Raw genomic sequence first — 24,799 nt, 5'->3', positions numbered from 1 at the left:
GCATTGCTCAAGTCAAATCTGGAATAAGGTGTCCTCTTGGAGGTGCAGATGAGGACCCTGAGGTTTAGAGGGATTAAGCATCTTGTCCAAGGCTGCACAGCAAAGTCCATGCCCCAAACTCACACTGCATTGGGCAGTTATAAGCCCAGGCCCCAAATTAAGGATGACAGATATGCTTTCTTGGGAAATGTGTCTGCAGAGATGCAAAGAAAATGCTGAACTTAAGTCCCGTTTTTACCTTGGGGCAGGGGTCTGGGATCCTTCCCCAGTCTTGTCTTGGTTTTCACCTGACCCAAGGAAAGAACCTTGCTTTCTTATTTGGCTCCAAAGGTGTCCACTTTGTCAGCCATGGGTGAGTGGGAGTGAGGCTGCCCAGTGAGGCCCCGTTCACTCTGCCTTCAGGGCTGGATTCCCTTGGCCTCCTAGGGAGGCTTGGACTCCTTATCTCTTTTTTTTTTTTTTTTTTTGCGGTAGGTGGGCCTCTCACTGCTGTGGCCTCTCCCATTGCGGAGCACAGGCTCTGGACACACAGGCTCAGCGGCCATGGCTCATGGGCCCAGCCGCTCCGTGGCATGTGGGATCTTCCTGGACCGGGGCACAAACCCGTGTCCCCTGCATCGGTAGGCGGACTCTCAACCACTGCACCACCAGGGAAGCCCTCCTTATCTCTTCTTTACAGAACTGGAGGACACTGGCTATTGTGATCTTCAATTGACTTCTAATTAAGCAGTGGTGATGTGAGTCAAGAGAAATGGGACTTGATTCCCAGTTCTTCTCTCATGAGGTAGGACCTTGGGTAAATCCCTTCACCTCTCGGGCCTCAGTTTCAGTCTGTGTAAGATGGGATGATAACACTGAATTCCTGCTGTGAGGACCAAATAAGAGAAGCCAGGTGAAGAGTCTGGGAGCAGGACCCTTACATGGTGGCACGGAGTCAGGGCTCACCAGGTGTGAACACCACGCGCGGGGCTCCTCCTTGGCTCAGAATCCATCCGGAATCCAGGCAGCGGAATCCACCCGGCTTGAGGATCCTCTTCGCTCCTTTCCCACCCTGCCACCCCCGAGGGCCCCTCCCTCCATCTGTGGCCAGGAGTCCTTACCTACTTCCCTGTTGGAAACCATCCTCCCTCACGTATTCCTCCCCTTTCCAACCTCTCCAAACATCCGGGTACTGCGTGGCCCACCTGCGGCTCATAGGAAGGCTTCTCAAGGAAGGGATGTCGACAAGTAGTACTGCCCCCTGCTTCCCACAGCCCCCAGAGCCTTTGCACCTGCTCTGTATGGAGACGGCTCTCCCAGGCCCACGGCAGCCTGAGGCACGCCCACTCAGAGCCTGCGCTAACTCTCTCCTCTGTCCAGGTGACGCTGTTGCCCTCTGGCCTCCACCCTCTGCCCCATGAAACTCTTCTTTCTTGGCCTCTAAGACGTGACACTGCCTGGGGTCCTCCCTCTGCCCACACTGCCCAGTCCTCCTCACAGGCCCACCCCACCTCCTAGCTGTATACACAGGTCAATTCTGAGATTATTTCTCATCTTCATGGGTTTCTCCCTAGTTGAGTCTCTTTGGTTTAGACCCTGAATGCATCCATTCTCCTCTAAGGCCCTCTGTTTCTTCATCTGTACCACTAGGGAGCAGACCAGAAGAACAGCCTTGACATTCGGGCCTCTACTTGCACACTGCCCCTGCGTCCCCAAGACCACCTCTGTCCCCAGCACGGCATCTCTGGTCTCAGCCTCACTCCCCAGCTCCATTCCCGCATGCCCATGACTCTGGTCTGGATGCTGTCCTCAACTGGGGGCCCTTGACACACCCGAGAGCCTGGTCCCTTTCCCCAGCACCTCGCTTGGTGCTGGACACACAGAACTACTGATGAGCAAACGAAGATGACAGAAATTTCTGTTTTCCAACTGCTTCCTTAGCACTACATGGATGGAGGACCCGCTTCCCAGAAAAAAAAAGCGACCAGAGGAGAGGATGCTGATGCTGCCTTCATCTTCCTGCAGAACAAGGTCCTGACCTTCCCTAGCTCACAGATCAGGCCTGGCTTTTCGGATTCACCACCACTCCCATCCCCACCAAGTGAACTGCGAAATCAAACTCAGGGGCCCAGCTCCGGGGCTGCCAGGAGGAGCTGTGGCTCTTCCGGCTCTAATCATGCGCAGGCCTGGGAAGGAGGACCAGTGGGCGGGCGGGGAAGCCTGGAAGGACTTACCCGGTAGTTGGAGTGTGCTCGGTTGTTAAGGAATTTTCCCAGTGGGATGTGCTCTGAATAACCTGGGGAGTACATTCCGGCCGAGGGGCCCGTCGGTACGTGGTGAAAAATGAACCAAAATCCAGTTTCCTGGTGGAGGAGGACATGGGGGGAAAGCCACAGAATTCAGCACCAGGGAGCTTCTTGTTGGGGTGACTGGATGGCCCAAACTAGGGGTGGGCATAGCGCTATCACCCAAATGGCCCCAACGCCCATTCCCAGACACACCCATGGGAAACAGCGAGAAGTTTGAGGCGAATATATTTTGGGTGGTGGGCGTCCATCCTGACTGTTAAAACCCTTCTGTGGTCCTACTGTATCTATGGTCCTACTGTATCAGCCATGGGCGCCAAGTGGCTGGATTTCAGAGTCACTGCCGGGGTTAATCTCCCCCTCCTGACACATAATGGGAGGATTTCCTGAGTGTTCTTGGCTTTACCCTTTCATTCTGCAGATATGGAAGCTGAGGCCCAGAGACGGCACCTGACCTGCTCCCCAGGAAGGTAAGCAGCACGGTGGGGTGGGTAAGGGCAGGGCTGTGTAGACAGAATGCCGTGTTTGTATCCTGTGCATGTCCCTGCCTTACTTTCCTCCCCACCATAGTACAAACCTCATAGGGCTGACGCAAGAATTAAATTATTGGAGCTTATGGGACATCCCTGGAAGTCCAGGGGTTGAGACTCCATGCTCCCAAAGCAGGGGGCACAGGTTCAATGCCTGGATGGGGAACTAAGATCCCGCATGTTGCGTGGCATGGCCAAAAATAAATAAATAAAAATAAATGAACTTGTGCACACCCCAACACACACACAAAATAAACAAAGTGTGAAAAATATAATAAGAAAATTTGAGCTTAGAACACTGATGTGCCAGGCATCTAATAATGCTACGGATTACTCATTAGCTATGATCACCAGTGTGACAAAGGGCCAGAGGCATCACTTAAAAGCAAGTCCATCTGCCTCCCAAGCTGGCTTTTACCTCTTCACGCTAAGCCTGACTGCGTAGATACCTAGACTGGGGGCTCAGGGCACCCATCTTTCAGGGTTGGCCCCGGCCGCCTCCTCTCCCCCAGCCCCACCCAAAAAAGGGATGTTTCTGCTCACCTCGGATCCCGCAGCAGCACAGTTTATGAGGTTGTTGTTGGGATTGGCCATCCAGAAGGTGGACACAGCACTGTGGGCAGGGGGCAGAGATTGAAAGGCGTCAGACAGAGGGCTACTGGCTCCCATCTTGCTGCCCGGGGCGGAGGGGTGGCCCATGTCAGGGACTCTAACATTGCTTTGCTGAGCCTCTTATCAGTGATTTGAGATGCCCTTGATTTGTTGATCTGAAACCCAGTTTTCTCATTAAACTGGGGTGCATTTATGCCTTTAACACGTTCAGAATTTGAATGGGGCATGGCTCTTGAAGGTATAAGCAAGTTTGTGGGTTAAATCTGAGATGGACCCTAGAAGAAATATAAGTCAGGAGAACCCAGAAAAATGGCTGTCTCTGAGGGAGAGGCCCTGGACTCAGAAGGTTGACTGTACAGGAAGCTCTCTCTCTCCCTCTCTCTCTCTCTCTCTCTCTCTCTCTCTCTGTCTCTGACTCTGTCATGTCAAGAAACAGACCAGTGCAGCTGGTGCCCACGTGTACACGCTGTGGGCTCCGAGGTGGCAGCCTGCTTCCTCTCCTCAAAGGAGCACTGTGTGGCCTCAGGAAAAGCCTGAGGATGAGAACAGTGGTTCTTTCTGGCCAAAAACGATGCCCGTGAGGCACACTGAGAAGGGAGAAGTAGAAAACACACTCCTGCCCTCTGTCTGAGCAGCTGAGAGCCTTAGGTGGTTAAGGGCTGTGAGGTCCAAGCCGCTCAGGAACCCAGGAGAAGTCAGATGCTGGGCTGGGAAGTTGTGTGAGCACGTGCACACAGGCCTGGCGCGGTGCAGGGCAGGGAGAGGGAGGTGCTTACTTGCAGTCCTGCCTGGGCTTGGGGATGTACCCCGGGTAGGAGTCTTCTGTGATCATCTTGCACATCTTGCTGTCGCGGTCGGAGGGGAGGAGGGTTCCAGACTTGACAAGGAGGCCGAGGCAGTGCTCAAAGGTGTTGCGTTCCTCTGGCCCATCTTCCGTGAAGAAGCAGTGGCCCAAAGAATTATAGCCCACAATGTCCTTGACCTGCAGGGGTCAAGACAGGGGCGACAGTTCGCCCAGCGTCGTTACTCATGTGCTCATTCATCCATTCAACAAACATTAAACAGCCTGAGCCAGGCACCAGGCTCTGAGAGGGGATCTGGGGGTTTGGAGATGGACCTGACATGGGTACGACAGAGCCGTGACTTTAAAGTCCTTTCCAGCTGGAGGTGCTGCAACTGAGCCTTCGTGGGGTGGGGAGGAGAACAAAATGCTAGAAGTGGGCCCAACTGGAGACAGTGGACGAGGCCTTGTGAGCCTAATCTGGTGAGGACACGGCGAGTCCACTGCTCACAGGACTTTATGTGGAGGCTTTCACCAAGAGGTCCCACCAGAAAGGGGGGTAGGGAGAGCTCTGTCTGAGCCAGGCCAGGGCTGGCTCAGCCAGTAAGACTGGTTCCTCACCATGCCCTCTCCCATGGATCCAAGCCAGCTTTGAAGCCTGCAACTACAACAAGCCACACTTGCAGAAAACCAGAAAATGCTGCAAACTCCAGCTCTTCAATATTCTTCTTGGAATCACAGAGTCAGTGGGCCAAGTGGAGAAACCACTTGAAGACATGGAGAGACGGGGAGTACAGTCTTAGCTGTGCCCACAAGCATCACAGGCTCTTAGACAAGTCTGCCAACCTCTCACCAACACACGTTCCCCACCACACAATGGAGGAGTCCAAGTCCAGGATCTCCGAGGCCCCTTCCGGGTCTGAATGTCTATGAACTCATCAATCTGAGAACGAGAACGGGGGTAGAGGGCCTCTGGCCTGAGCCCTAGCTCCCTTCCTCAAGCAGGACTCTGTTCACGAGCATCCCTGACAAACGGGCATCCTGCTTCACTTGAACACCCCACAGGTGAGATGCTCGCTACCTCCCAAGGTGCCCTGTCCACAGCGGGGCATGAGGATGGTGAGAAACACCTCACTAGCGGTCTGAGATCTTCCATCCTCATGCCCACCCCCGGGGCCCTGACGGCCCAGTGACGTCACCCAACCAGGGAAGCTGCTGCTCCCCTCTGACACCATTCTACCCACACCTATTAAGTACCCACTGCTGCACCAGGCCCTGGAACATTCACACATCATCCCCAAACAACTCCCCCGTCAGCACTGTTACCATTTCGGGGGGCGTCCTGTACCTTGTAGGAAGTTTAGCAGCATCCCTGGCCCCTACCCACTAGATGCCAGCAGGACCTTCTCAGCTGTGACAACCAAAAATGTCTCCAGGCATTCATTGCCAAGTATTCCACTGGGGAAGGGAGGTGACAAAGTTGTCCCTGACTGAGAAGCACTAATCGAGGGTAATCACCCCAATTCCCTCCAGAGCCTTTTCTATGGCAAATCTTACCTACTCCCCAACTCCCAGGCAGACATGCTCTAGAAGCATCCAGAACTAGGACCCTTTATGTCCCAGCACTGGCCTGGGCTCTTATATCTTTTCATCTTGCTGAAATCTTACACAATCCTGTATTAATTTTTTTTCAGAGATGAGGAAAATGAGACTCAGAAAGGTTGAGTGATTTGCCCAAGGTCACACAACCCACGTGTGCAAAGCCAGGGCTGGAACCCCCGTTTTCTGACTGTGTCCATTCACCCAGGAGGACGGAGCACAGACACAACTGCCCTATTCCAGGCAAGCTCTTCGTTTTCTCAAACAAGGATCGCTTCCTTAATCTTTGGTAATAGGCGAGGTCGTGATCTTGAATGCTACTCAGTCCCCCAATAAGCATTTTAGTCAATACCAAGATCATGCAGTGGGACTGCTTCCTTTCCTCCTAGTGAGCTAGGAAAGTTTGTTGCAAATAGCCTGGAAAGACAAGCATGGGAGGAAGGGGCAAGAAAACGTGGGCTGCTCGTGCTGGCAGGGACATCGAGAGCAAGTTCAATGCCTTCACGTTACAGAGGAGGACACTCAGGCCCAGAGGAGGGACATGGAGCGGTATTCAGACCCGGGCCCATAGCTCCTCTGAAATCCTAGGCACCCAGCTGCCCGCTGTCTGGATCACACTTTGGGTGTCCTCTTTGAATGTACGTGAATAATGAATTGGGTACCTTCTTATTCTAACAAATGCCTGAATAAGAAATTCCCTCCAGGCCCCTTGAGTTGTGCTCTGGAGAGAAAAACCCTTTCTTTTGGAAAGGAATAAAAATAACTACTGTTTACTGTGAAATGTTTTACATACATTCTCTCATTTAATCCTTACCGAAACTACTATTCCCTTTCTACCGATGGCACCGAGACTTAGAAAGTTGCCTGAGTCACTTCTCTTGCAAGGACGGATTGAGACTTGCTTCTCCATCTGTCTGATCCAAAACCTGTGTCCTAATCAATTCTCAACAGCACCAGAAAAGTAACCTCCCATCTTGTGTTGCATTTCTTTCTTCTCGTTAGTAGTGGGGTGAGGTGGCATATAGAGTTCAGAGAGACGCATGATAAGGTCGAAGGAAGCCCTGGGCTGGGAGTAGAAGACACAAGTTCAAGTTTGGCTTCATCACAAACTTGCAGTGTCATTTGCCTGAGTGTCCTCAGGGAGACTTCTGAAATCCCTTCCAGCTCTGACACTGTACGATTGTTCTTCCTTAGAACATTTCCCAGAATTAGATACTTAAACTGTGACATAGCTTGAGATGGACAGACAGAGAGAGATGACAGATAGATAGGTAGATAGTAAGTAGCTGGATAGACAGACACATACGTATGGACTTACGGGTGCCCGCTGAATCCCCATGCATGCTACCCAGAAGCAGTGTGTAAGCTCCCTGCCATTGTCTTGCACAAACTGTATTTTCCCTTTGTTCTTCTGGACGTATTCCCTTATGACTGACAGTCATGAAAGCGATTCCTGAGAGCTGTTTTAAGTCTTCAGCTGTTGTTAGGTGGAGTCTAGGCATGACATTGTGAAGGATGAAACTCCCCAGCTCTCAGGAACGGCTTCAATTAGGGTGACCGTTTAGTTTATTGTCTGAACCAGGACATTATCGAGAGTGAAAGGGGGTACCGTTAGTCAGTCATCTGGGATAGCAGGTGTAACATGGAACTGTTCTTTGCAAATCAGGGCATAGAGTCACCCCAAGTGATGACTTCCCCCTGAAACCTGTACACAGTACGAAAAAGAAATTACTGTTTAAAACAAATACACACAGAAATGAACTATATCTCTGATTCTGCCTTCTAGGGTGGGTATGATATAATTCATCTTAGTGAGAAACCTGGCTACAAATAGGATCTTATTAAAAGAAAGACTGTAATTTCTGAGCTTCTGCTGTTTACTTGTCTTTTCTATTTTTTTTTTTTTTTTTTTGAGCTGCTAAAGAAAAGAGCCTTGGAGTAGGTGGTAATTTGCTTTGCAGGGTGTGTTAATGAGTTTCTGAATATGCAAATAGAAGCTGGAAAAGGAAATGGAGAGCCCAATCACTCTGCCTAATAAGGAGAAGGATGTGTTTTTTGTTGTTGTTTTCCCCGCTGCGTGGCATGTGGGATCTTAGTTCCCCAACCGGGGATCTAACTCATGCGCAGAGTCTTAACCACTGGACTGCCAGGGAAGTCCTGAGAATGAGTTTTTAAGGCGGCCCAGGAGCAGCGGGGGAGGAGAAGGAAGGACCCCCGCAGCCAGGTGGAGGGGAGGGGAGGGGAAGGTTTAAGAAGAGGGACCTGTTTCTCCATTTCCAGTTGATTTCTGTGCTGATCTATGATGCACCCCTACCTCCTTCCCATCTCTTTCCCACTCTGCCAGCGGAAGCCCTGGCCAGTTAAACTTTGGGGGAAAACAAGCCCAGGCGTCTGGGTTCCTCATTTGGGCTCAGGAGGGAAGGAGAAATGACAGCAGCTCATGAAGCAAGAAATGAGTGAGACCGAATTCAAGAAACTGGAAAAAGGGGAAATCAGGGAAGACAGAAGCCTCGCCCACAATCCCCAGAGCTCTGAGACTGGGACAGAGGGCACTGAGCTTCCCACCAAAGAGGTAAAGGAGCTCCAGTCCTCTTTAGTGGAAAGCCAAAGGGAAGGTGTCTCCCTAAGGCTGGAGGGCTTGAGGACTGGCTGCAGTCCATGTAGGGCGCCCCCTGCATAGTCAATGTGGCAGCCTGTTGAGGACATCCTGGTTGCTACTGGACGCCTTTATAGCAAAGGTAACACATTTGGAGCAGTGAATGAGGTGAGAAAGAAAGACGGGACATGTTTACTTCTCCTATCCACTCTGCTGTAAAAAAGGAAAAGAGGAGAAAACAGGCAGAATCCATACCGGAGTCTTTTTGTACCTTTCTCAAGAGAACTGGAATGGATTCATTGTCTTCCAGGAAAGAATACTTAGGTGACCCCCGTGTCCTGCCTCAGAGCCCAGAAACGCACAGTAAGATGTAGCGTGAGCCCATCTTACACCCGCAGCTGTCCACCCCGCAGATAACGTGCAGTAGCCCCTTCCTTTGAAGGCAGGCTTTGCCCCCCATCTGCCAGCATCCCGGAGCTTTGGTGCAAACCCCCCAGTTTCAAGAAGGACACCATCAACAGTGTCAGTATCACGAAAGCCATTTCCCAGGCTCTGTTCTGTAGAACACTAACTCTGTGAAAGGCAAAGTTTGTGTGAAAAAAGGGCTCTGCGCTTTAGAATGAGTTTTGACATTGCTAGGATCATCAGCATCAAATGCATTTTTACTGCAACCTTGACAAAGCTGGCATGCATGGTGAATTCCTAAAATGGGGAGGAAAGACACATACTCAATGTTTGCCAAGGTCATGTAATTATCGGGCTTACTCTGTGTGGGGGAGGGATACCTACGACCATCTCATGGAACCAGTGAGGTTTACACAGAACACAGGGAAAGAGGCACAGTGACAATACTATTTAATATCATTGCTAAGCATGTCACATGCGTTATCTGCTTTAATCTTCCCCCAAAGCCTTTGAGATGGGTTCTATCATCACCCTCACTTTACACAGGAGGACACTGAGGCTCAGAAAGTCTCCATCAGTCAAGTTCTCACTGGCAGGCTTAGAACACAGGTTGCTACGACTCTATCCTTTTAACCTCGTTAGTTGACTGATGCGGGCAATCACTGTCACCATGGGAAAGGGTAAGAGTCGGATGAGGAGGGAGGAGGGGGCAGTGGGCTTGCAGGGCAGGAGCTGAGCGCTAGTGTGTGGAGTTACATTACCGAGAGCCGTCACCAGGGCTCAGGGGAACAAAAGCTGCGAAGCTCACATTTTTGTTGGTCAACAGATGCTGGCAGGAATCTCAAGTTCAGACTACTCCTTCCCAAAGTTGGTGGTGAAGAAAGGGAAAGACCCAAGGTGGGCCGCCCCAGGAGGAGGTGGGGATGAGGGAAGCTGTTCTCTGAGGATGGGGGTACCAGTGCGTGTCTAGCAGTGGTGAGGGGGGCAGCACCTCCCAGCTGGGCACACATAGGAACCCCTTTTTCCAACAAGCCAGTGACTGCCTGTCTGGGGTCTAGGGCACCTCCAGGTTGGGGATGGCGTGAGGGAAAAGGCATTCCCGAGGTTCCTGAGTGATCTCTGCTCCCTAAGTGAGAATACGGTCTTTGTCTGCTGTTGGCCTCCTTTCATCCCATCAAGCTAAAAACATCTTTCCAAACATAGCTGTGGGTAAATCCTTAGAGCCAAAATGAAGGAAGCAAATGTGAAATCCTGGTGGAGGGAGTGCAGCTCCCAAGGCAGCATTTCTGAACCTGGAACTGTCTGCCCCAGTGATGGAGCCTTTATAGGGTGAGGTGCTAACCCATAAAACCCCAACGCCCGTCCAGGGGTGCAGCTCTCAGAGAAGGGCACAGAATGCCCTCCGTTATCCTGCCGCCTCTTTGGCTCAGAGATGGAGAGGCCTGTACATCGTCGAGATTCTAAGCCATGGCTGTTTGGTTTCCCCTTGAAAGGCCACAGAGATCTGCAGGCTCCAAATCCTAAGCACCAGCTTGGCTGCCAAGCGCGGGCCTGAGCGGAGTGTGGTGGGAGCCCCGTGTGGCCACCGAGATGAGGCTGTGCTGACACCTCGGCAAGGCCTGTGCAAAGCACCTGGACCACCTGGCGTCTGGATGACACCCAGAGAGCTGATGGATGCGCCCTCCCAGTCTGGTGACTGGCATCCCTGGCGGCCAGACAGGAGGAAGGCTTTGGTAGGCAGGGTCTTCGGGTCCTGAGTTGTCCAAAGCTCTGGCTCCAAAAATCTATCTCTGCCGTGGGTGCAACTCACCCATCTGGCTGTTCCGGAGGCACCGGTTCCGCGGCCACTCCTCGCCTCCTGCCTTCCATGCCACCCCACACCGCTCTCCGTCCGCTGCCCATATCCATGAACTTGGACGCCTGGCCTGTGCTAACTTTCCCCACCTCTCCCCAGCCTGCACGTGCACGGAGATGCTCCCTCTCAGCGCTGCCCTGACGAGGGCCCCAGAGAACAGGCCCTCTGGCTCCCCCCACAGCACTTTTCTTGCCCTGCCTCCCCCTACACGAGCCCGTTCCTGTGGCTGAGACCTGGGATCACTGCTCAGAGGAAGATCTGTATTACTAAGATGGCCCAAAATAACGCATATATAGTTTCTAACTGAACAGCCATGGGGGATTGCCATCCTGTTCTGCACAGCACATATGAGGAAACTGAAGACCTAAGTGACTAAATAGCTTGCCCGAGATCACACAGCAAGCGGGTGGGAAAGCACAGCCATATGTCCACAGGGCAAGTATGCGTGTGTTTGTGTGTGTGCGTGTGTGTGTGCACATGTATGTGATTGCCCAGAGATTCAGAACAGCTTCCACTCAAATCAACCCAGATCTGGAACTACAGACTTCTTGTAATCTTCATATTTTTCTCTTGATGAACATTAGACATAGTCGAATTTAAGTTAAACTTAAGGACAAAACTTTAGAACAAATGCTTCAAGCAGGTCAAGCTCCTAAGGCTCAGCCCTGTGATGTTTCCTCACCAACTCTACGTTGTTCTTTTTAGCACGCGTTCTCAGCTGAGTCACCAACTGCCTTCAGTGCATTCACTCAGCACACCGCACGAGCGAACGGGACCACCAGACGCCTGCTCCCAGGGCCCAACCTGGGCCAGGCCCTCGGCGCGGCATGTCCATGTCCATGTCCTTTGCTCCCCATTTTACAGAAGAGGAAACAGAGGCATGGAGACGACCTGACCCAGGTCACACAGCTAGGAAGTGGCAGCCAGATGGGAACCCACAGTGTCTGGCTCCAGAGCCCAAGTTCATCCTGTGTCTTCTACTGCATCCCTAACCTTCCGAATTTATTCAAAATCCTGTTATCTTTCTGCTTTTGCCAGAAAACATCTTCCTTTGCCTCTTTCTTGGACCCGAAAAATAATCCCATGTCTCCCAGCAACTACTCCAGCTGCAACCCTCTACCCCCCTGCTGGGGGAACCGGCCCTGGTTCCTAGCCAACATTTGCACGTGAGCCCAGCGGGCAGGGTCCCGGGTCTAGGGTCTCCCTCGTGGCGCTGGCCCCTCAGAGCCCTATGTGTTTGGTGTTATGTCCCCAACCTGATGGAGGAGGGAGCTGAGGTTGAGAGAGGGTAAGCAACTTGCCCGAGGTCCACAGCCCATGACCTGTGGACCAGGCCCTTCTAGACTGTGCCCCAAAACCCATGCTCTCTTCTTTATACTCCGTGGGTTTCAAGTCAGAGCATTGAAAATACAGAAACAGCAGGCACTCCTTTGTAAGAGCACACTGAATAGAACTGAAAGTGGCTTCACCCGCCACACACTGACAGGCCTCCTCATCTTCCTATCCCCGCATGCGTGGTGGGAGGCTCCTTATGTTTGGATTAAAGCAGAAGTCACAGACTCAAATGCCCATGGAGGCCAACAGGCAACGAGATAAATGGCCCTGCCTGGGGCATTTACTGTAGGGTACTAGGAAGTGGTGGGCATAGCATAAACCAGAGAGCATAAGCCCAGCTTGGTGGGGTGCTATGACTTTGCCTGAATCCATTGTTGCCATGCAGGAATGTGGGTCTAGTGTTGCCAATTCCAACTACTTTTCAAGAGAAGCCAAGAATCCAGAGTTTTATGTGAAATCTCTACATTTCTAAATGATGAAAACTAATTCAAATGTTTCTTGAAACACTTAAGCCAAACAAAGCACATCTGGCCGCCAGGTTCAGTTTGCTGGGTGCCATTTTGTGACATCCAGTTTAAAAGTTCATAGAGGAGATGAGCTTAGTTAGTGCACTGAAAGAAAGTTCCATTTCGTGTAAAATTATCAAATGTTTCTCTAAACATGATATAAGCTAAACCAAACACAAGCTGGATTCAGCGTGCAGGGTGCCATTTTATAATGTCCAGATTGAAAATTTTATGGAGGATATACGTTGAATTCATTTAAAGAAGGATCGATTTAGTGTAAAAATTATCTGTGCAAATCAAGACAAGCCACATACACACACACACACACACCCCAATTTACTAATGAAGGCGTTTCTCCCAGGAGTGCTTGCTCTGATGACACTTGGTTCAACAGAAGAAAAGGGAAAAGGGCCCACTGCTGCCACGACCTCAAGCCTGTCAGGCAGATGCCACAGTACAGAGTCTGGGCGTGACCCCTGCCTTGTCTGCAGTTAACAGATTTGCCATGGCACACAGTCATGGAATGATCCTTGGGGAAAGCAAGGTGCAGTAAGAGCTAGACTCCCAGGGACCACTAATTGCTCACCCATCTCTGTAGCTTGGTGCCTTTGGCAAAGATACACCCCTATTTTCTCCTTCTTCTTTGGTCAGTGACCTGTTCTCAATTGATACTGTTCTAAAATCTGAGCTAAGGATGGTTCAACCCCCAATGGCCCTGGACCAAGTGACTAGATCTAAGCATCCCATTGCTAACGGTCCCTGGGCCCAGCAGTGAGCAGACTGGCATGCAGGGAAGGGATGAGAGGGTGAAGGGGCTCTGGATCCCTGGCTTTCCCGGGAAGGATGTGCTCACCAACAAGCCATTGGAGCCGTGGACAGTGACGCAGCGAGAGAACGTGTGGTGGATGGAGAGGTCCTTGACATACGTGGGCGGGTCGTAGCCTCCCTTTTCATCCACATCGCCCGCCAGGTGGAAGTGAATTGGGTACTGACCCACCAGCTGCTGGCCCATGTTCTTCAGCTCCACGCCCTCCAGGTGTGCGGCCTTGAACCCCAGTGCAAACTGGCGGGGAGAGGAGAGCCCAGAGTCAGAAGGAGTCCATGAGATGCTCCCTGATACCCCTCACTGCTGCCCACACTCCAGAAATGCACACGTGTTGTCTTCAACGTGCTTTGCTGATCCCCACCTCGCGTACTCAGTGAATCAAAGACATTCTCTGCAAGTGGGTTAAGATGCCTGACTCTTCCCATCTCAAGAGAGACAGGCTGCTGCTAATAACACAGAATGTTGCAAGGCAATGAACTGCTTGGAATCAAGAGGTGCAGTGGGACCATGCAGCGGCTGGGGCTTGCCTCAACCCTCTTTTCCTGCCTCCTAAGCCACTGAGTGTTATGAGAAAGGGATAACCCTGAGGTAATCCGGGGGAGACTGGCAAACAGCATGCCGTAGGACGGTTGGGGAATCCAGGACAGGCTGGACCTTGGAGCAGTAAGAGCCCTTGCTTGGTCCACCATCTGAGGCCCTCTCCTAGTTGTAAGAAGGGGATGTTGAGCATCTGGCAGCATGTGTGTGAGTCGTGGGATGCTCCACATGCTCACGTCATAGTATACCCAGAGCCATTCCTACACATTCCAAAGGAACCACCTGATCACACTCAGTGTCGACACTCCAGGAGCTCACCATAAAAGCACAGTTCAAAAATGATTCCTGTCCCAAGCTGAGTTCAGCTAACTTCTACTAGAGAAGGATGACTTAAGGACATGCTAACCATGCCTTCCAAAAATAGGTGTCAGCTGGAATGCCAACTCCAGTAGTGGCTGCCCTGGAGAGCTGTGTTAAGAATGATTCTGAGGCCTAGTTTGGGCACAGTGGGAAGGAGGGCTCTGATCACTTAGGGATTACTCTCAAAATGGGAAATGGGGTTGCAGCAGCTTGAGTAACATAAACCTGCTATTTTTGCTCTAGTCTCCCTAATGAGTTTCTCAGCTGAAGATTGTACCACCACCTCTGTCCCCATCTCATCCCTTGAAACTGACTGGAAATACGGAGAAGTGTTTTTGGAGGTTGCAACGACGGGGAAGCACTGCTAGCATTTAATGAGCAGGGGCCAGGGATGCTAGAAATCTTATATTAGGCCCGTATGACAGAAAATATGGCCTTACCTATGCCCGTAGGGCCCCCATTATGAACTCCGTAAGTTTCACTCAATTATTCCTTTCAGTTAGATTACCAAAAAGTCTCATCCTTAAAGCATACGATTTTAACTTCTAAAGAACTGTCTCTACAAAACACCAAGGTAATAGGGTTATTCTACCAGCTTTAATCTCAAATCATTGGAAGCAATGGCCTCGTGAAGGACATTGGGGTGTCTTATGATATTTACTATGCCAGATAAAGGCACCTTACAGAGAGATGCAAAGGGAATTCCTCTTTGAGCTGAATGCTAGGAAAACATGAGCTCCAAGGAATTGATACCATTTTCCCTCACTGCGCAATGAGAACTCTGCAGCCCATCATCTCTGTCTTGGTCTTGAGTCTCCACCAGGAAACTCACAGGTAAATGTAATGCTAGAACTTCTAGTTCTTCTCCCCTGCTTCACATCTTCTCTGTTTCTTTGTTTTTGTTTTTTCCTTTGGCCGCGCCGTGAAACATGCGGGATCCTAGTTCCCCAACCAGGGATCAAACCCACGTCCCTTGCGGTGGGAGCACAGAGTCTTAACCACCGGACCACCCGGGAAGTCCCCATCTCATCCGTATTTTAATGGATCTATTGCAAATGCAAGTTTTTGTGAGTTAAATGCCCGTTCTTTTAGGAAGTGGCCAGGGTTAAACAATGAAGAAAGGGAATGAAAGCTATGATTAAAAGTTGAAACTCATGAAGGCAGGGAGCATGAAGGCAGTGTGCCATGTGCCATGTGACTGCAGGGTAAGCGACGTTCCTCTGTCATCTCTCTTGTTCCCAAGTATGGACAGGTGGAATTGCACACAGATGCATAATACATAAGGCTCCTCCAATTTCCAGAAAGGTACCCTTCTCTTGGTCCTACCTTTTGCCCCTCCATACCCTTCCCTACCAAGAATCCCTGCCTATAGGCTGGCATCACTGGAATCCTCCTGGTTGGGTTGATGGCCTCAGCCAGGCAAGACTCATACCTTGATGTGGCCCCCAAAGGTGTCGAAGTCAAAGAAGTTGCAGATGTGGTTGCTGTAGGGGTAGCATTCATCCTCCATCTCCCCCATCACCACGATATTCCGGCTCAGGAGCCCAACCTCGGCCCGCATGTCCACACCATCCACCTCCTCCCCCATGTGCAGGTACATTGGTTTCCCTAGGGCAGAAAGGAGGGAAAGTGGGAAATCAGAGGTACTGTGTGCCCACTGTCTTCCAGGGCCCTGCCAGGTGCTTCCGCTGCTTACATGGTGCATGGTGGTTGGTCCCCGTGGCCCCGAGTCCCATTTTGTAGAAGAATGAAGCCCAGGGAGGTGAGATTACTTGCCTGAATGAAGAGGCAGGATTCACAGGCATGCATGCTTATGTCTGAAGCCCATGGCAAAAATGACTATTTGTCCCTCAGTTTCTGTCCCCTCTTCTTGCTTGTCCATACTAGAATCTTCTATTTTAGCTAGACACAAGGCTCCCCGGGACAACCACGTTTCCCAGCCTCCCTGCAGGTCAGTGTGGTCATAGGGTAGCAGAAGGAATGTGTGCACCCTTCAGGTGCCTCCTGCTCTCCCACAGGGCTGGGATATGGACGCTGTTGGTGGGCAGCCTCACCCGTGTGGGTGCGAACATACCCTGGAGATGGCAGAGCAACGTGAGAGAAGAAACCTGGTCTCTGGATGACCCCACAGAGCTCACGCGCTGGACCGCCTACCAGTTGGGAGTCTTACAGGCACAAAACAAACCCTCTCTTTAAAGCCAATGCTTTAAAGCAGTGCAAATCCATATTCTGCTGAAGTAGGCAAATCTATGTTCTACTTTCCTCAACCTCCTGTAGAGTGTGTGTCTACAGCTGAATTTTCTAGAAAGAACTAGATTGGAGCTTCTGTGTCCAGCACTGCCGGGCTCTGGATGCCACTGTGGTAGCATATAGAGCAATGAAAGAGAGCTTGCACCCCACTCTGTGTCGACCTCACCACGACCTCCCTCCCTCCCGCTGGCCTTGGAGGAGAGGAGGCTGTCTCTCTCTCATACCACTGACCTCAGCCCCAGCCCTTCCAATAAGCTCAAGAGCCTTGAATCCAATAGCCCTCCCCTTCTGGTAGCTTCATTTCATCCCTCATTTGGGTTCATGTTCTGTTTTGAGACTCGTCTAGGCCTTCCTATCTTTATTTTTTTTCTTGATGTTATAATTTTTTTGAAGTTTTTTTTTTTTATTGGAGTATAGCTGCTTTACACGTAGGCCTTCCTATCTTTAAAAACTAACAATCATGGGCTTCCCTGGTGGCACAGTGGTTGAGAGTCCGCCTGCCAATGCAGGGGACATGGGTTCGTGCCCCAGTCCGGGAAGATCCCACATGCCGCAGAGCGGCTGGGCCCGTGAGCCTGTGTGTCCAGAGCCTGTGCTCCACAACGGGAGAGGCCACAACAGTGAGAGGTCCGCATACCGCAAAAACAAAAAAAAAGAACAAAAAAAGAAAGGTGCAGGGTGACACGGGTTTGGAACTTTGGAACTGTCTTTGATCGTCGCCTCCACAACAATCCCAAATTCTTCTCTGGAATAAAGAGACCTCAGGCTGCCTCTAGATTCAGCTGGTCCCTGAGACTGCTGACCTGACTCGTAGGTGCTTTCTCTTCTTTTTGAGGATGCAGTGGTAGAGAGAGCAACAACCTCTCATGTTGATTCGCAGCCTGAACCACTTGGCTTTCACTTGACTTGAGCAACAGGGCACAGCTCAGCCCCGTGACACCACTGGCGCCCACGTGCAAAGGCTGTGGTTATAAAATCCCTGAGCAGCACCCACTGATGGTGACCTCACCCTGCTCTCTCATCCCCAGGGAGGGCTGGCTTTTAAAGAATGTTTGTTGTTTTGGAATTCTGCAGACTCAGGGAGATGGTGGTTTCTTTGAAGCATCTCAGTTTAAGATGTAAGACGAGTACACGGCAAAGCTGAGAAAATATTCCGTTTGGAATCGGTATTCGCCTCTTCTGGCTGCTGTAACAACTTACCACAAACTTAGTGGCTTAAAACAACAGAAATTTCTATTCTGATAGTCCTGGAGGTCAGAAGTCCAAAATCCGTTTCACCGGGTCAGCAGTCAGGGAGTCGCCAGGGCTGGTCCCGTCAGGGGCTCCAGGGGAGAACCCGTTCCTGGACTCCTGCAGACCCTCGCAGCTGCCAGCACTCCTCGGCTGGTGGCCCCTTCCTCCAATCTGTTACGTCATCACATCTGACTCTGACCCTCCTGTATCCCTCCTTTTAAGGACCGTTTTTTTTTTTTTTTTCTTTTTTTTGCGGTACGCCGGCCTCTCACTGTTGTGGCCTCTCCCGTTGCGGAGCACAGGCTCCGGATGCACAGGCTCAGCGGCCATGGCTCACGGGCCCAGCCACTCCACGGCATGTGGGATCTTCCCGGACCGGGGCACGAACCCGTGTCCCCTGCATCAGCAGGCGGACTCTCAACCACTGCGCCACCAGGGAAGCCTAAGGACCCTTTTGACTCCACTGAACCCACCCAGATAATCCGGGTTCACCTCCCATCTCGTGAGCCTTAATCACATCTGCAAAGTCCCTTTTGCCACATAAGGTAACACATTCCCAGTTGCCAAAGATTGGCACATGGACATCTTTGAGGGCTGTTAGTCGGTCTATAACAGAGTCCTTCTTTTAAAAAGTCTCAGGTAATAAAAAAAAAATTAACTTTTCAAAGAGTCTATTTACTGGAATTTACTGTTATCCCCTGAGCTGAAGGTCTGTGTCCCCTGTCAAAGGGATGCCACGGATAGGGGCTGTCAGGCCTTCAGTCTCATCCAGGGTCCTGACATCAACCAGTGGAAAGAGTTTAAAACAAGTTCGTGCTGCAGGATACTGGTGCCTCATCCTCCAGCACATCCCACTGTGGCTTCTGGTTTGGGTCACAGGGCCATGAGTCTGTCCAGTTTTAAGGTCCAGAAGCAGAGTCCCCTCTAGCACCCACGCAGGAGCCTCTCTCCCATCCCTGGCTCGTCCTCTGCCCATTGGCTCTGGGACCTTTACAAGCAGCCAGTTACGAGGCCCTCGGGTTGGGGGGAGGTTAGGGTCTTCTGCAAAAAGAGCTTTGCCCTGGGTTCTGAGTGACCCCAGCTGGACAGAAAGCTGCACCCAGAGCAGCGTCTGATGCTGATAAGGAAAGAGACTCCCATGCATGCCAGCTTTGAACACCCAAAGCCCAGTGACTGATATACTGATATATTGATCACAATTGTATCTAAGGATAGACAGTCAGACCCGGAAGGACCCAGAATGGCTTTCTGCCATCACTTAGGCCAGCTCCCTAACTTCACATTTGAGGAAATGGAAGGCAGAAGGTGCTCAGGGCCGGCCTGGTGGAGACAGGGCGAGAATGCGGGGACACGCCCCCCAGGAAAGGATGCCCTTTCAAGCCCTTATGACTGGTGCTGGGGGCACTTTCTCTTCACCGCCAGGCTCTGGGTCTGGGACCCAGTGAGCGCCATGAGCCTGGACCTTCGCCATAAGCACATGAAACGTGACACCTGTCTTTCCAGCACCTCTTTACTCTCCGTGGACCCTTGACTCTGACTTCAAGGGCTGAGCATGTCACCTACATCCAGGCAGCAGTGATCTCTCATGACAGCCACTGGGGGTGCACTGCCTTCCCTCTCTCTCGGGGAGGACCTGCTGTCAGGGGGTAGTCAGCAGGCAGCCTCCAGCTCAGGAGCCACCTGTGTCTGCTCCAAGGTCATGCTCTGCTTGGGTCCCTCCCAGTGACTAAAGCACAGCCAAGGTCCTGGAGTCCGGCCACTGCTTCCCCACGCAGGATCCCGATAGGCAGGCTGTGCTTGGAGGCACCCCCTTTCCCTAGTCTCCCGAACCACCCAGCTCAGAACACTCCCTGCAGGTAAGTGGGTCAGTAGAAATGGATCCTTCTTTTTTCCCAGAGCTGGGCATCTTTCCCCAAGTACTTGCAGGATCCTGGTCTTCCGGGCCTCATGCCTCTGGGCACGGTGGACCCAGACCTCTTCTTCACTAGTGGACCCCCCAATGAACAGCTCTCCTGGCAACACTCAGAAAAACTTCCAAAGGCTTCCTCAACGGAGCAAAGCCACCCGGGACCGTTCTTGAGGTGCAGAAGGAAGCACTGCCTGCCAGTGCCCTAGAGGCAGTTCAGAGGTGAACTTGCCAAAGCAAGTGATGGGGGCCTGAGGGTCTGGTCCCGAGAGGCACAGCATAGAGCATGCTTCCCAAAGGGATGTTCCCCCCAAGCTCCACCACCCAGGGCTCAGCACGTTACAGAAGAGGTTACAGGGAGTAGCAAGCTCCGTCCTACCAGCCAGAGGCGCAGGAAAGGAGCTTCCCATGCAGCTCCGGGGGCACGGCAGCTGCCTAGCCGCCCGCAGGATGAACAGAGTAAAACCCAAACTCTGGTGGGCTTACCCGCCATCACTCCCACACGTCCCCTTCTGCTGCAGCCAGACCCGACCACCCATGATTCCCCGAGCGAGCTTCTGCTCATTTACATCTCAGAGCTTTTAATGAAGCTGCTCTCTCTAGCTGGGACAGCCTCCTCCATTCGTCCACGGAGCAAATCACTTTGTCCCTCAAGATCCAGCTGTGATGGCTCCTTCTCAGTGAAGTCTTCCCCGACTACCCTCAGCATGAGCCTTTGCATCTTGGGGTCTCCACAGTGCTTGGGAGAGCCAGGAAACCAGGCCAAGCCTCCCCATCTCTAGGCTATGCATCTCCAGATTTCCAACCATCCCTCAAAGTGTATGCATTTCAGAGTTCAGGAGGCTCCTCTCAATTTGTCAGCATCCCCCCGTAAAATATGGTGTCCAGGGACTTCCCTGGAGGTTCCAGTGTTTAAGACACTGAGCTTCCAATGCAGGCCGCGCGGGTTCGATACCTGGTCGGGGACTAAGATCCCACATGCTGTGCGACGCGACAAAAAAAAAAAAAAAAAAAAAAGTGGTGTTCAGGCAGGGTGCTGACCAGAGGCTTCTGTTCCTGTGGGTGGCCAGAGGGCCTTCCTCAGGGATCCAGTCTCAACACAACTGGAGAGGTGGGACAGTGGATGCGGAGGACTGGGGCTCTGTAGCCAGGCTGTCCAGGTGGGATTCTGACTCAGATCATAGCCGTGAGTCCCTGAACACATTATTTAAGCTCCTGAACCTCAGACCCTTTATATATAAAATGGAGATAACAATAGCACACATCTCGAAAGGTAGCTATGGTTGTGAAATGAGTTAATCCATGGAATGTGCCTGGAACAGCCCCGAGGGCATGGTAGGGGGCTAGTGTGACAGAATTGACACATGCAGCTGTCCCCAAGTGAAGGCTGGAACCCAGGGCTCCCACCACTAGCTTCACGCCTATAATGATGGGGAGTTGGAAGATAACAGGTTTGACAGCTTTCTTTGTTCCACGGGGGAAAGCAGCCAGCGGGTAGGGGTGACTTCCAGGTAGATGGACAACTGTGCTGATTAGACTCCTGGGAGCAGACTCAGTAAGACAGATTGAGAGCTGAAAGAATATTCCAGTCCCACCGCCTCCTTCCCCTATGTGGAGCTCCCTATCAGGATTTTACAAGCCTTACAGCCAGTTTATCTGTCCCGCTGCTGCCTTTACAGCCCACTCCCAGGCCACTATCCCAGGGAAGCTGTGCACCCCGCTTTCCCAGCATCCCATCCTGTCTGTGGAATTCTCCCACGCGGCCTTCACCCCTCCCTTCTGTCTCCAGGCTCTGATACAGGAAGGCCAACCAGGGGAAAGCAGACGTGGCTAAGCCAGATTTGTCTCGAATAATCCACAAGGGCCATGAGCTCAGATGAGGGGTGGGGAAGGCGTGGGATGCAGAAGGACTCTGCACAGTTGCCCCGCATAGGAATAAAACATCGACCCTTCCAAGTGCTCATCCTACCGCTGGCCCGGTTCCACAATCCGCCCTCTTCCGAGCCCTCTCTACAGGGCAAGCATGGCACTAAACACTCTGGGGTCGAGAAGGGTAAAACATCAAGGATCTTCCAGTGGGAGAAACAGACCCCTGTACATGTGGCTCAGACCCAGCAGGGCCCAGGGTTTCTGCAGGAGGGGGCAGTGGGGTCTGCCCTTCTCAGACCACGAGGACAATCCCAGAGGGACTTAGGCTAGAGGGTCCCAGAAAGGCAAATTTAAACTACAGAGCTCCCAGATTCCTCCTCCAGTCCAGTCATCTTTGAGAGAAGATGTTGGGAACAGGGTCCCTCCTGGAGGAAGGATGAAGCAGAACATATCACCTTCGAGCCAGAGAGCTCTGAGTTTGAATCCTGGCTCAGATCGACCAAGTAGACTTGCTTGGTCTATACCAGCAGCCCTCACTAGAAAGTTCTGAGATGGAAATGCTCTATTCCGTGTCGTCCAATATGGTAGCCACTAGCCACGTGTGGCCAGTGAACTCTTGAAATCTGCCCTGCAGGACTGAGGAATGGAATTTTTAATTTTATTAGTTTCAGTTAAATTTATACGGCCACATGTGGCTGCTGACTACCATATTGGAAAGCATGAGTCTACACGTTTAATTTCCATGGACATCAGTTTCCTCATCTGTGTCATGGAGAAAACAGTAGCACCCACCTTGTTAGGTTGTCACGAAGAGTGAGAAAGATGGTTTACGTAAAGTGCTTTAGCATATCAACGGAAACTCAAACTACGTTAATACTAATTAGTAGTAGTACTTAAAAGTGTGTGATGGGGGGCTTATAAACAAAGTGGGAAGTTGAGAATGAAAATAGGGTAGAAAATTGAGGGGATTTCTTTTTTCTTTTTTCTTTTTTCTTTTTTTTTTTTTTTTACTGACGAAGGATGTATTTATTTTAAACCATTACATAAGATTCAGCTTAAGAATCATAAAGAGGAGATTTCTAATTGCCACGTCGGGAGGTGTTGAAAATCACACTGTGGTTGGCAAAACTTTGAAATATTTTTTTAGATGATTCACACATTTTCATGACTTTGTTACCCCCATCTGTTTCTCGTCAGAAAATCGTTATGCAAAAAGGCCTGTTTACTGGAATTTGGGGGCAGTGAGGAAGGAGGATCCAGGAGGGCTGCGTCCCTCTCTGCAGCCAGCCTGGGGAGGAGAACACGAATTGGTAATTGGATGGGGGCACAGTTTTGGAAAAGAACAAAGCAGGTGGAGTCCTTGCTCCATGTCAGTGGGGGATGGAGGGCCAGAGAATGGGCTTGGAGCTGAAGAGGAGAAATGTGAGCCTCCCTAGGACAGCCAGACAAACAGAAAGACACACACACACACACACACACACACACCCCTCACACACACCCCTCACAGATACCCCTCCCTGGGGCTTTTCCAATGCTGTCCACCAGGGGGCACTGTTTTCATGTAAGCCCTAAAGCTTCTGAGCAAGATGGTTCCCTCTGAGCCTAGTAACTTTAAGGAGGGAGGGGCTCGGCCGGGTTGGGGAGCTGGTGGAGATACAGACACAGGCAGTCCTAAACCAAGGGCATTTGGAGGGTCCTGAGGGGGATGCATCATCTTCTCCACTTACCCTTTCCTCCCTTGGTACTCAGGGCCCAGAGCAGCCCCATCTCACCCCCTGTCCAGCCTGCACAGCCCTCATGAAGCCCCTGGAACTGTTGGCCAAACATTGCCACCTGCAGCAATGCGCCATCACTCCCACCCAAACCACGCCGTTGGGCGAGGCGGGCGTGCCCCAGTATCGCATGGTTTCCTCATTCTCAGGGTCACTCTTGGCACACACTGCTGCCCTATTAGGACCTGCTCAAGATGAAATTTCCCCTCCAGGCCTAGGGCGCTCAACACTGAGGTGCAGATGAGGGCCAGTGTGAACAAAGTGCCTCTCCCAGGGGTGCCCCTCCTCCTACCTCCCTGCAGGCAAGGCCTTAAAGGCAAGCTTCCACCCTCCCAGAAGCCACAAGGCCAGCCCCAGCTCCATGAGTCACTTAACAGTGAGCAGTGTGGGCTTCCCTGGTGGTGCAGTGGTTGGGAGTCCACCTGCCGATGCAGGGGACACTGGTTCGTGCCCCGGTCCGGGAGGATCCCACGTGCCATGGAGCGGCTGGGCCCGTGAGCCATGGCCGCTGAGCCTGCGCGTCCAGAGCCTGTGCTCCGCAACGGGAGAGGCCACAGCAGTGAGAGGCCCGCGTACCGCAAAAAAAAAAAAAAAAAACAGTGAGCAGTGACATCCCCTCAAACGGTCTGAATGCCATTCCTGACAAGAGTCCCAGAGGACACCTGGCATCCCAGAAGGCCTGTCCACATGTATTATCCTCAGGAGACACAGAAGACACCCAGTGAAGACCCAAGGGTCCAACACTCACTAGGAATTGCTTTGCTTGGTGCTGTCCTGTAAGTGGGGATCTAGGAAGTCTAATAAGCCATTGTACTCAGAAGAAAGCCCCGAGGTGCCATTTGGGGTCTCCGCTTCCTCCAGCCCCCCGTTTCCTTCTCAAGCTACCTGGGTCTTCTTCTGGAGCTGGAGCACTGCCTGCTCTTCCCGGCACAGGGTCTTTGCAGCCCCTCCCCTCTTTCCCGGTTACCTCTCTGCTCAATCATTAATTCCTCTGGGGAGTCTTCCGCGCCTTTGCCAAACCCCCCTTTCCGATGCTCCCATCAATCCCCCATCTTCCTCTTCCATAGCCTTTCTCACATTTGGGATTTCATTTTTATTGGGATGATTCTTTGCTGGATATCCATTTCCACTGCTGCCTAAGGGCAGAGAACTTGTCTATGTGGTTCACCATGGCTTCCCAAAGCCTGGAGCATTGCCTGGCATAGAATATGTGCTCTTTGTTTGCTGAATACATGATGACCTGCTCCTTGCCACCTCCCTGCAGTGTCCTTGTGATGGAGGAGGGAGGAAGCCTGTCCAGTCTGAGGGTGGAGGAAGGGTGGGGCACGCGCATTCACAGGAAGAGCCTCCACACCCAGAAGCATCAGGACACGTAGACAACTGCAGGTCTGGCAGGCCTCGTGTGTCTGTTACTAATAATGACAGAAATGGCTTGCTTCTCTCCCTCTATAACTTCCTTTAAACTGCGTGTCCCCAAAGAGAAGAATCGATAAGCTATAAAATATACAGGTTTCAACCACTGGCCTGGGGCTCCTGCCCCTT

General features: G+C 51.7%; 1 protein-coding gene across 2 annotated transcripts in view; it reads right to left on the bottom strand.

Annotated features, from left to right (window-relative positions):
* Positions 1–24,799, bottom strand: part of CEMIP (cell migration inducing hyaluronidase 1) — a 161,455-nt gene that overhangs the window by 25,072 nt on the left and 111,584 nt on the right. For both annotated transcript variants that reach the window (XM_082619585.1, XM_082619586.1), the window contains exons 12-16: positions 15,660–15,835; positions 13,358–13,567; positions 4,204–4,409; positions 3,359–3,428; positions 2,214–2,342 (exon numbers count right to left, since the gene is read on the bottom strand). In XM_082619585.1, coding sequence (XP_082475711.1) covers positions 2,214–2,342; positions 3,359–3,428; positions 4,204–4,409; positions 13,358–13,567; positions 15,660–15,835 — 791 coding nt within the window. The remainder of the gene's footprint in view (positions 1–2,213; positions 2,343–3,358; positions 3,429–4,203; positions 4,410–13,357; positions 13,568–15,659; positions 15,836–24,799) is intronic.

This window comes from Mesoplodon mirus, assembly GCF_964341445.2.
Source record: "Mesoplodon mirus genome assembly, chromosome: 4".
Classification (NCBI taxonomy): Eukaryota; Metazoa; Chordata; class Mammalia; order Artiodactyla; family Ziphiidae; genus Mesoplodon; species Mesoplodon mirus.
This window is presented reverse-complemented; position numbering and strand designations above follow the sequence as displayed.